The 12,789-nt window shown below is 45.3% G+C and overlaps 1 protein-coding gene across 1 annotated transcript in view; it reads left to right on the forward strand.

Moving 5' to 3' along the window:
• The first annotated feature begins 877 nt into the window (after positions 1–877).
• The window catches only part of idh3a (isocitrate dehydrogenase (NAD(+)) 3 catalytic subunit alpha), a 43,299-nt gene continuing 31,387 nt past the window's right edge, over positions 878–12,789 (forward strand). Inside the window, exons 1-5 of the mRNA XM_048617199.1 lie at positions 878–1,013; positions 1,242–1,301; positions 3,503–3,586; positions 4,455–4,569; positions 10,232–10,419. Of these exons, the coding sequence (XP_048473156.1) occupies positions 981–1,013; positions 1,242–1,301; positions 3,503–3,586; positions 4,455–4,569; positions 10,232–10,419 (480 nt within the window). The 5' untranslated portion in view covers positions 878–980. The remainder of the gene's footprint in view (positions 1,014–1,241; positions 1,302–3,502; positions 3,587–4,454; positions 4,570–10,231; positions 10,420–12,789) is intronic.

Raw genomic sequence — 12,789 nt, forward strand, 5'->3', positions numbered from 1 at the left:
AATTCCATGAAAACGTGTAGAAAATTGTCAAGAATTCTATAATGGAATGCTGGCTTTCATGACTAAAGCAATGGGGATATGGCTGCAGATGTTATGTTGCAGTCATACAAAACTCTAGATAATCCTACTTAAGAGTACTGTGAACAGACCTCAGCACCACATCTTAGGAAGAATGTTTTGGCCCGAGAGGGAGTACAATGCAGGTTTACAAGGATGATACCTGGCTTTCAGTGATTATGTTGTGAGGAGAGATTAGACAGGTTTTCAGGATGTTAACAGGGAAAGACAGGGCTAATAAAAATAAACTACTTCCACTAATTGAAGATTCTAGAACCATAGAGCATTATCTACGTATTAGCACAAAACCATTCAGGAAAGACTTCTACATGCAAAGAATAGTGGAGGTTTGGAACTTTCTTCCTCAAACAGAGATTGATGTTAATTCAATTGTTAAATTTAAGATCGACTTTTTTTTAATTTATCAAGGGATAAGGGATCAAGGCAGCCGTACAGAGTTAGACCACGGACCAGCCATGATCTGACTGAACTGCGGAGCGGGCTTGAGGGGCTGAATGCCCTACTCCTACTCCAATGCTCTGGGGTCAAGACGGGAAAGTCTTGGACAATCTTGATTGGCAGGGGGCGAGTCCTGATCTAAGGCAGGGGGCGGGTCATGGTGATCGACCGGGAGCGAGCCCTTACGAATGGCAGTAGTGGATCATGTGATCTAGAGGGGGCGTGTCACAGTTGCCGGCAGGGGGCGGGCCACCCTTGCGGCGTGATGGCGGGTCTAGGCGATTGACAGATTTTACGACCTATAGAAATTCAGAAGTCGGGCGCGGTGGAATTCCAGTATTGACAGACAGACGCTGCAACCAGTGGGCATTAGAGGAGGCGGGAATTGCTCAGCGGGCGGTCTCTGATTTGGTGACGGGGTGAACGGAAGGCAGGGCTGTGAGCTCCGGTTCTGCAGCGTTAACATGGCAGCGGCATTGACAGTGTGGCGGAGCGCGGTAAGGGGATCTGGGGGAACCGGTGAGGGGACCCGGGGCAGTGGTGAACTGCGGGGCGAGGGGTCTTGCGTGAGGCCCGGGGGAAGGAGCCTGAGGCTGATTCACATGAGCCCGGGGCGGACGGAAAGGAAGCCGCGGCCTGTGACTGAGGGAGATGGCGGGTGGTTGGGGAAGGGCTGTCGGTCCCACTGAAGCTGCGCTGACCTTCCCCCGTTGTGTACCCCTCAGGTACAGCGGCTACTTGGATCGGGAAGGAGCTGGAGCCCGGTTTCCAGGAGCTTGTCGGAGGTGAGTACCCTGGGGACGGAGAGTCCACTTAACCTTCCACCCCGCTCCCCCACATCCCCGACCCACCCCCCATCCCAACTCCGCTCCCCCACATCCCCGACCCATCCCGCATGCATCCCAACGGGTATTATCCCTGGACTGTTAATCCATAGACCTGGATAGTGTTCTGGGGACCTGGGTTCAAATCCGAATCTGAATTCAATAAATATCTGAAATTAAGAGTCTAACGATGACTGTGAATCGGAAAAACCATCTGGTTCCTTTAGAGAAGGAAAGTTACAGCCATCTTTACCTGTTTTCACCTATGTATGAATCTGTGGTTGATTCTAAAGTGCCCTCTGGGTATTTAGGGATGGGCAATAAATGCTGCCTGGACAGCAACACCCTCATTCCGTAAATGAATTAAGAGAAATTCACCCATCCCCTGTTTCTGCCCACCATCCCAACCCCCCCTTCCGATGACCTTTTGCTGACCAACCGTCCATCACCCCCACCCCTTGCTGGCTGTTTATCGGCCATCCCTAATTGGTCAGAGGGCAGTTATAAGTCAACCACATTGCTGTGGGTCTGGAGTCACATGTAGGCCAGACTAGGTAAAGGATGGCAGTTTCCTTCTTTAAAGGACATTAGTGAACCAGATGGGGTTTTTCCCAACAATTGACAATGGATTCACAGTCATCATTAGACTGTCAATTCCAGATATTTGTTGAATTCAAATCCACCATCTGCTGTGGCGGGATTCGAACCTGGGCCCCCAGAACATTGTCTGGATATCTGGATTAACAGTCCAGCGATAATACTGCTAGGCCATTGTCTCCCCCTGCTATGAAGCTAACCTCTGAAAAAGCAAGCTAACATTTTGACTGCTGCTTTTAGATAAGATGCTCTTTCTGCTCTAGAGGTGACTTTTCAAGGACAAATTATGTTTGGTAATTGCTGATCTGGTAAGATAATGCTGGCCTTGTACTGGGTTTTAAATCCTTGCTCAAAGTCATTGAATTTACAACTAAAAAGATGTAACGTGGAGATGTTGGATGACCGATATCCATGGGAATGCCCAAAGCAATTATGGTATTTGTTAGCCTACACGCATGGTCATTAGAAGTATTTGTTAGGAATGACATATGACTTTGTCTGCCATTGGGTGTAGTACATCCTGTGATAAACAGTTATGAAATAAAGGGATCTGAAACAAATACAGAAATTGCTGGCGAAACACAGCAGGTCTGGCAGCATCTGCCACAACTCAAAACATTAACTCTGCTTTCTTAACACAGGTGCTGCCAGACCTGCTGAATTTTGCCAGCAATTTTGGTTTTTGTTTCCGGTTTCCAGTATCCACACCTCTTTATTTTATTATGAAGTAAAGGGATGTGGATAGGCTTTGAAACTCACTTTATATGGTGAAGGGATTGTGAACAAACCGGCTAGTTCTGAATGTTCACAAAAAGCACAGCTGCAGAGCATACCGTAGCTGGATATCTGAAATGTCCCTTGTGTTTCTACAGATGGGATTGGAGCATTTAGCTACAGTGCTTGGAATTTATTGATGCCAAGTCTGCTTTCAGCTCCTGATACAAGAGCAGTTGTTATGGATAGTACTCGGAAATATATACATGTTCCATGTAATTGGAAACACTCCCGTTCAAAGGATCTTTAGGCTACAGGCGATGGTAATTGAAATATCAAATTATTACAAGATGATCAGAGGATTAGATAGGGTGGACAGTGGGAGCCTTTTTCCTCGGATGGTGATGGCTAGCACGAGGGGTCATAGCTTTAAATTGAGAGGTGATAGATGTAGGACAGATGTCAGAGGTAGGTTCTTTACTCAGCAAGTAGTAAGGGCGTGGAATGCCCTGCCTGCAAAAGTAGTAGACTCGCCCACTTTAAGGGCATTTAAATGGTCATTGGATAAACATATGGATGATAATGGAATAGTTTAGGTTAGATGGGCTTCAGATTGGTTTCACGGGTCGGCGCAGCATCGAGGGCCGAAGGGCCTGTACTGCGCTGTTATGTTCTATGTTAATAAGCTGTATAGGCACAATGGGCTGAAGGATCATGACCCAGCTGTAATACTTTGATTCTATAATATGACAGAATCAAATGTAAATGGAACTTCAGGTTTAAAATTGTATTTTTCGACAGGATTGAGTGCTCACCAGACTGTTAATCTATAAATTACTGTTCCTATTCAGGCACGGACAGTGACATTGATCCCAGGTGATGGCATTGGCCCAGAGATATCTGAAGCTGTAGTGAAGATTTTTGACGCCGCAGAAGTAAATGCCTTTTAAGTTCTTGCAAATAGGGTGATTGTACAATGCAGATTTTGAATTTAAATTGTTTTTATGAAATGCTTTTAGTTTTAAGGTTATAAATTGGCATATATTCAAGACTGAAATAAACATTTTTAATGCCGAAACATCAAATATGCCGCATGTACTGGGTGATCTGCTCTGCCTTCCCAGTGTTTTCTGTTCTTATTCCAATTTCTTGTTCTTCTCTATTTGTCTCTGTTATTTCAGGAAAATGATTTCCCACAGTACAAGCACAACATATTCCAGTCCCTTTCCCCACACAGTCTACCTAACCAGAATCTTTAAATTTAGTATTGTTTCATGTACTTTGGTGCCAGCAACGTGCTTGAAACTTTGATTTTTGTGCAGTGCCTTGTAACCAGAAGATGTATGCTTGAAGTAAATTAACCTACAATCCCATCCAACCTCCATAGTACGCAATTTATACTTTGGAATGGAGCAAATTCCTGCCCCTCGGTTCATGGAGTGACCATAGCTCCTCAGCTTGGACTTTACACACTAACTTATTTAGCAAGTTGTACAATCTGATAGGAATTCCATTGATAAAGTGGGGTTAATAGCTGTGTGACATTTTGAAAGACTAGCAGTTTGATAATTTTACTGGGGTTTCCATTATTGCCTCTTTAAAATAGTGGGAGATGTCATTGGTGCTAAAACCAGCCTGTGATATTTAGTATTGTAATGCCCATTGCAATGTTAAGCTACCTCCATTACCTCATTCACTGCTGAGTGCACTTGAGACAATGAGGAGAAATTTAAAATGCTGCAGCTATGGTAACAGAATGAAAGCAGCCTGCACTCAGAATTTCCTTGTTTTTTTTTTTTTAAGGTTCCCATTCGTTGGGAGGAGAGGACAGTCACAGCCATCCAAGCATCCAGCGGGCAATGGATCATTCCTCCAGAGGCCACAGAATCCATGAATGCCAACAAGATCGGATTGAAAGGTGCATAGTAGGTGCTAGTGCTAAACCACGCTTGGTGTTTGATGTCTCTGCTGGGTAACCATTTGGAATACTGTGGCTTATAGCTGATGTGGGAGAAGGAAATGTCCTACTTTCCTTGTGTTTAAAGAAGGTGATGGCAACCTAAGCCTGTCAGGTTGTTGTAGATTCAGTGAGAGCTGGGGTGATAAGTGATTAGGGCTTGGTGTGATTAACAGTGTGGGCTAAATTTTGAATGACCTCAAGTTTACAAAGAATAGAATGTGGGAGATCAACCAAGCAAGCATTAAAGTGGTCAGGGGTCACAAAGACGTAGATGAGAGTTCAAGGAGCAGAAGAGCTGCAGCAAATACATTAAGAACAAGACACCAACTAGAGATGGAGTGGGGCCCCTTAAAGATCAGAGAGGTTGTATTTGAGTTGAACCTCAGGGTTGGGAGGGATATTAAATGAATATTTTGCATCAGTTTTTACTGTGGAGAAAGAAATGGCTAGCAAACTCAGGGAAATAACATTGATGTCTTAAACAGTCCACATTACAGAAGAGAAGGTGCTGGAGCTCTTAGAAAATATAAAGGTGGATAAATCTCCAAGACCTGATCTAGTATCTCACAGGATTTTGTGGGAAGTTAGGGAAGAAATTGCAGGACCCCATACAGAAATATTTGTACCATCTGTAACTATGGGTGAGGTGTCGGATGACTGGAGAGTGGATAATGTTGCTCTTTCCTTTAAAGGGATATAAGGAGAAGCCTGGGAACTGTAGACCTACCGGTCTTACTTCAGCGGTAGGCAAAATGTTGGAAGTGATTTTGAAAGATAGGATTTATATGCATTTGGAGAGGCAAGGAATGGTTTTGTGCAAGGGAAATCAAATCTGACAAACTTGAATCAGAGATAGTAGGAACTGCAGATGCTGGAGAATCCGAGACAACAAGGTGCAGGGCTGGATGAACACAGCAGGCCAAGCAGCATCATAGGAGCAGAAAGGCTGACGTTTCGGGCCTAGACCCTTCATCAGAAAAGGGGGAAGGGAAGGGGGTTCTGAAATAAATAGGGAGAGAGGGGGAGGCAGATAGAAGGTGGAGAGGAGACAGACAGGTCAAAGAGGCGGGGATGGAGACAGTAAAGGTGAGTGTAGGTGGGGAGTTAGGAAGGGGATAGGTCAGTCCAGGGAGGACGGACAGGTCAAGGGGGCGGGATGAGGTTAGTCGGTAGGAGATGGGGGGTGCGGCTTGAGGTGGGAGGAGGGGATAGGTGGGAGGAAGAACAGGTTAGGGAGGCGGGCCCGAGCTTGGCTGGTTTTGGGATGCGGTAGCGGGAGGAGAGATTTTGAAGCTTGTGAAATCCACATTGATACCATTGGGCTGCAGGGTTCCCAAGCGGAATATGAGTTGCTGTTCCTGCAACCATCGGGTGGCATCGTTGTGGCACTGCAGGAGGCCCAGGATGGACATGTCATCTGAGTAATGGGAGGGGGAGTTGAAATGGTTCGCGACTGGGAGGTGCAGTTGTTTATTGCGAACCGAGGATAGGTGTTCTGCAAAGCGGTCCCCGAGCCTCCGCTTGGTTTCCCCGATGTAGAGGAAGCCACACCGGGTACAGCGGATGCAGTATACCACATTGGCAGATGTGCAAGTGAACATCTGCTTGATGTGGAAAGTCTTCTTGGGGCCTGGGATGGGGGTGAGGGAGGAGGTATGGGGGCAGGTGTAACACTTCCTGCGGTTGCAGGGAAAAGTGCTGGGTGTGGTGGGGCTGGAGGGGAGTGTGGAGCGGACAAGAGAGTAACGGAGAGGGTGGTCCCTCCGGAAAGCAGATAAGGGTGGGGAGGGAAAGATGTCTTTGGTGGTGGGGTCGGATTGCAGATGGCGGAAGTGTCGAAGGATGATGCGTTGGATCTGGAGGTTGGTGGGGTGGTACGTGAGGACGAGGGGGGATTCTTTTTTGGTTCTTATTGCGTGGACGGGGTGTGAGGGATGAGTTGCGGGAGATGTGGGAGACACGGTTGAGGGCGTTCTCGACCACTCACGGGGGGAAGTTACGGTCCTTGAAAAACGAGGACAACTGAGATGTACGGGAGTGGAATGCCTCATCCTGGGAGCAGATGCGGCGGAGGCGAAGGAATTGGCAATAGGGGATAGCATTTTTGCAGGAAGGTGGGTGGGATGAGGAGTATTCTAGGTAGCTGTGGGAGTCGGTGGGCTTGAAATGAATATCGGTTTCTAGGTGGTTGTCCGATATGGAGACAGAGAGGTCCAGGAAGGGGAGAGAGGTATTAGAGATGGTCCAGGTAAACTTAAGGTTGGGGTGGAAGGTGTTGGTGAAGTGGATGAACTGTTCGAGCTCCTCGTGGGAGCACAAAGTGGCGCCGATACAGTCCTCAATGTAACGGAGGAAGAGGTGGGATTTAGGGCCAGTGTAGGTACGGAAGAGGGATTGTTCCACGTAACCTACAAAGGGGCAGGCGTAGCTTGGGCCCATGCGGGTACCCATGGCCACCCCCTTTGTCTGTAGGAAGTGGGAGGAATTGAAAGAGAAGTTGTTGAGGGTGAGGACGAGTTCGGCTAAGCAGATGAGGGTGTCAGTGGAGGGAGACTGGTCGGGCCTGCGGGACAGGAAGAAGCGGAGGGCCTCTAGGCCATCTGCACGGGGAATGCAGGTGTAGAGGGACTGGACGTCCATGGTAAAGATGAGGTGTTGGGGACCAGGGAATTGGAAGTTCTGGAGGAGATGGAGGGTGTGGGTGGTGTCACGGACATGGGTAGGCAGTTCCTGGAACAAGGGGGAGAAAATGGAGTCCAGATAGTTGGAGATCAGTTCGGTGGGGCAGGAGCAGGCGGAGACAATGGGTCGACCAGGGCATTCAGGTTTGTGGATTTTGGGAAGGAGATAGAAGCGGGCAGTGCGGGGTTGGGGAACGATGAGGTTGGAGTCCGTGGGTGGGAGGTCACCTGAGGTGATGAGGTTATGGATGGTTTGGGAGATGATGGTTTGGTGCTCAGGGGTGGGGTCATGATCAAGGGGGCGGTAGGAGGTGGTGTCAAAGTTGATTGAGTTTTATGAGGAAGTACCAAGAAGATTGATGAGGGCAGGGTGGTAGACATTGTTTACTTGGACTTTAGTAAAGCTTTTGACAAGTTTCTACAGGGTAGACTAATTAGGAAAGTTAGATCACATGAGATTCAGGGTGAGCTTGTCAGTTGGATACAAAATTGGCTTAACAGCAGGAGATAGTAATGGTAGAGGTAACAAAGTGTGGAGGTGGAGGAACACAGCAGGCCAGGCAGCATTAGAGGAGGGGGAAAGTTAACATTTCTAGTGATGGTAGAGGGTTGTTTTTTTGACTGGAGGCTTGTGACCAGCGAAGTTTCATAGGGATTGGTGTTGGGTCCACTTTTGTTTGTCATTTATATAAATGATTTAAACGAGAATATAGAAGGCATGTTTGATAAGTTTGCGGATGATGCCAGTGATGAAGGTTATCTAAGATTACAAAGAGATCTTGATCAGTTGGGTCAGTCGGCTGAAGAGTGGCAGATGGAGTTTAATTTGGATGAATGTTGGGTATAATATTTTGGTAAAACAAACAAGGCCAGGACTTGTACAACTAAGTAGGGCTTTGGGTGGTGTTTAGAACAGAGATCTAGTGGTTCAGGTACATAATTCTTTGAAGTTTGCATCATATGTGGATAAGGTGGTTAGATATTTCGCATGCTGCCTTCATTGCTGAAACCTTTGAGTATGGAAGTTGGGATGTTATGTTGAGGTTGTACAGGATGCTGGTGAGGCCTCTTCTGGAGTACTATGTCTAGTTCTGGTTGTCCTGTTATAGGAAGGATATTATTGAGCTGGAGAGGGCTCAGAAGAGATTTATCAGGATGTTGCTGCGATGATCTCAGAGGTTTCTAAAATCATGAGGGTTACAGATCAGATGAATGGCAGGCGTGTTTTCCCCAGAGTGGGGGATTTTAAGACTAGAGGGCATATTTTTAAGGTGAGGGGAGGGAGATTTAAAAAAGACATGGGGACAATTTTTTTATGTACTAGTTCGTGCGTGGATTGAACTTCCAGTGGATGTAGGTACAGTTACAACGTTTAAAAACATTTAGGTAAGTACACAATTAAGAAATGTTTGGAGGGATATGGGCCAGGGCAGCCGGGACTAGTTTGGGACAATGGTGGGCATGAGCTGGTTGGACCGACAGGTCTGTTTCGGTGCTGTCTGACTCTTGACTCTCTAAGTGTGAAGATGGGCAGTGTTGTAGAGGTGCAAGTAGGCAATCTCTTGGTGATAATGTAGATTTGTGGTTGGAATATCATCTTTGGGTTGGAACCATTTGATTCAGCCTTAAAGGGATGAAATCAGTGGCTAGGAACAGAGTTCATCATCAAAACTGAAGGCACCGTCATACTAACATTTTAGTAGAGGAAGTTTCTGCTTCTAAGGACTAGAAACCTAGAGGTAGTTAAAATTTGGAGACAGTGGAGGGGTTGAGAATCAGAGTCTAACAATTCCACCCATTTACTATGTCCATGAAGTATTTGCATTTCAGTGCATGTCCTGATTACACGATTTCTTGTCGTGAAGACCTTTCCATCTTTGGCACTTCTATTTCCTTGGTGTGTTACAGGAACAAGGTGTCTTCTGTCAGTCAGAACTGCAGTACCTGTCTCCAACTTTATATTGATCATTTCACGTACTGTGACCTTCTCCTGATTTAAATAACATCTGTGCAATGTGAACATTTTAGTCTCTGTTGAAAGGTGTGTGATTATACTTTTGGATTTTGATTTCAAAGTAGAGACAGATTGATATGGGTCAGTTCTGTGAAGTTTATTTTAAAAGTTTTTTTCCAACAGACCTGATCTAAATGCATGAGGTACAAGAAAGTGTGAGACTGCAGTAGAGTGGCTGGTAGACTGCCTGTGTTAATGAATAAAATGTTTATACTATTGTGTTTATGACATGTAAACACATTACAGCAATTAGTTTACTTTTGACTTCAGGACAAAAGGTTCAAGGTTTCAGTTCAGAAAAATCTGTTGTTCAGTTCCGAAGAGAACAGATTTTCTTCTAGCGGGAGAGCCAAATCATGAGCAGCAGGTTTATTTATTCTGTTTATTTATGGCTGCAAATTATTTGATGCAGGTTGAGTCACTTGGTTGAGAATATAAAGTAATGAGTGCTTTGTCATCATTAAATGCCTGTCAGAAATGACTGGCATTTCCTCCTCTGATTCAACGAGTTATCATTTATTTAACATGGTTTGCTCCGATACAGTGAGGAATGGTAATGCTGTCACTTTCTATCTTAAACTGGCTGCTTATCACTGAGCAGCACCTCCACTGTGACATTCTGAACATGTATTCTTGAGACATTGTTTTGAGACATTAACTCTGTTTTCTCTCCACAGATGCTGCCAGACCTACAGAGTTTCTCCAGCAATTTCTGTTTTTATTCCTGAGCACTTGTATTTCCTTAGTCAGTCTGCCCCAGGTTTCCTGAAACAGCAGTTTTAGGTTTCAACCAAAAGGCAGATAAAACAAATAAATGTGTGGGTTTATCTCTTTATCGTTTCAGAGTTCGAGGGTAAGTCTGCAGTCTTCCCATGGTGGCACTTACTGTAGAGATGACTCAGTAACAAATGTTGTAATCTTTCAGGGCCTTTGAAGACTCCTGTTGCAGCAGGGCATCCTTCAATGAATTTGCTACTTCGCAAGACCTTTGACCTTTACGCAAATGTGCGTCCGTGTGTATCAATCGAAGGTTATAAGACTCCCTACAGTGGTGTGGACCTTGTTACAATTAGAGAAAATACAGAAGGAGAATACAGTGGCATTGAGCACGTGGTGAGTTCCTGTTTATAGTAAATGATATTGTGATTTTTAAAATTTGATTTTGGAATGAGAACGACACTGGCAAGGCAATAGTCATTGTTCATCTCGTGTTGCTTTGAGAATATGAGCCTTCTTAAACTGCAGTTTTTGCTAATGCTAATCTCAATGTCTGGTGTCAGCACAGATAGACAGGCTGGTGAAAAAGGCATACAGGATGCTTGCTTTCATAGCAGTGACATAGAATATAGGAGCAAGGAAGGCTTGATACAACTTTTTATAAAAACACTTGTAAGGCCACAGAGGGAATACTGTGTGCAGTTCTGTTTGCCACATTATCAGAAGGTCTGATTGCACTGGAGAGGGTGCACAGGAGATTTGCTCGGATGATGCTTGGGATGGAAAATCTCAGTTATGAAGAGAGATTGGATAGACTGGGTTGGTTTTCCCTGGAGCTGAGGGAGGGGAGGGATATGATTGAGAAGCATAGACAGGGTGAAGAATCTCTTCGCCATGGCAGACATATCTAAGACCAAAGGGCACAAGTTTAAGGTGAGGACTATGTGGTTTAGAGAAGGTCTGAGGGATATAATTTTTACCCAAAGAGTGGTAGAAATATGCAGTGTGCTGCCTGAGAGGGTGGCAGAGGTAGGTACACTCTCAGCATTTAAGAAGCATCTGGGTGAGCACCTAAAATGCCAAGGCATAGTTAGCTATGGACCAAATGCAGCTGAATGGAATTAGTATAGATTGGTGTTTGTTGGTTGGCACAGATGTGGTGAGCCGAAGAGCCTGTTTTTTATATTCTATGACTCTATGTGAGAATGGTGTTATGGTGTTAATAAAGTGACATTAATTCAGCAACAGTGAAGGAATACTATTGATGTATGCCCGAGTCATGTCAGAGTCGAATTTGGAGCTGATCGTGTTTCCATGTCACTGCTGCTTGTGGCCACAGGAGAGCGAGAGAGAAGCTGTCAGTAACTTTGGTGAATTGTAGTGTATTCTGATGACACAAGATCTCAAGCAGCCAACCCATCCTGGATATAGTGAAAGCTTATCGAAAGTGCTGGCTGACCTGTCCTGGCAAATAATGCATCATCTGCCTAACCAGTTTATTCTGGAAGGCAGTGAGGTCTTGAGAGGTCAGGGGGTAAGCTATGTTTGAACGCACAGCTTCCACCCTGCTTTTGTTATGACGATGTGACATGACCAATCACATGAGCTAATGAAAGCTGACATCTTCCACTTGGTAGTGGTGATGCTATTAATGGTTACACAGACCGCTGGGCTCTCCCTTACCCGAGTTTGTTTTATTCTGGCACCTGACCCTATCTGCTGGTTTTCAGCCCAGGTCTGAATGTTTCCGAGGACCTACCAAAAGCTAAATGGACACATTCATTACCAGAAGAATTTTAAACAAAATTAAATACTGTGCAGTCATCATGGTCTGTTCCACCTGTTGCTTTTGCTGGGAAGGTTATCAATGAAACACATGAAATGGAATAATCTGAAGATGTTGCCCTGAAAACTCTGATGGTGAGACTCTGACAATTTATTATCTGACTGGCCTCAGATAATAGACTGACTTGCTTTATGTCAGATGTGATTTCTAACCAGAGAGTTTCCCTTTCACTCTGTTCTAACTTGGCAGAACATTACACGATGGATAGCTCCACTCAACTCTCTACCATTCACTTTATTTCCACTTTTATTGGAGGTGATTCTGAGGAAGTTTACAAGATTGATACCTGAAATGAATTGGTTGTTTTGAGATAGGTTGGACAGAATGGGCTTGTTTCCATAGGAGTTGAGAAGTGTGAGAGGTGTCTTGATTTAAATGTATGAAATATTGAATGATCTTGGCATGGTTAACATGGACAGAATGTTTTCTCTTGTAGGTCAGTCCAGAACATAGTAACATAAAAAATAGGAGTGGCACGGTGGCTCAGGTGCTTAGCTCTGCTGCCTCACCGTTCAACTGTCTGTGTGGAGTTTGCATGTTATCCCCGTGTCTGCGTGGGTTTCCGCTGGGTGCTTCAGTTTCCTCCCACAGTCCAAAGATGTGCAAGTTGGGTGAATTGGCCATGCTAAATTGCTCGTAGTGTTCAGGGATGTGTAGATTAGGTGCGTTAGCCACAGGAATTGCAGGTTTATAGGGAAAGGTTAGGGGAATGGTTCTGGGTGGGATGCTATTTGGATGGTTGATGCGGACTTAATGGGCTGAATGGCCTGTTTCCACGCTGTGGGGATTCTGTGAGGAGCAGGAGTAGGCCATTTGGCTCTTTGAACCTCCTCTACCATTCAATATGATCATAGTTGATCACAACCCTATACCCTGTTTCCACTTTTTCCTTATATCCTTTTACTGCTTTGACACTAACA

The sequence above is a fragment of the Rhincodon typus genome, chromosome 36 (genome assembly GCF_021869965.1).
Source record: "Rhincodon typus isolate 14 chromosome 36, sRhiTyp1.1, whole genome shotgun sequence".
Classification (NCBI taxonomy): domain Eukaryota; kingdom Metazoa; phylum Chordata; class Chondrichthyes; order Orectolobiformes; family Rhincodontidae; genus Rhincodon; species Rhincodon typus.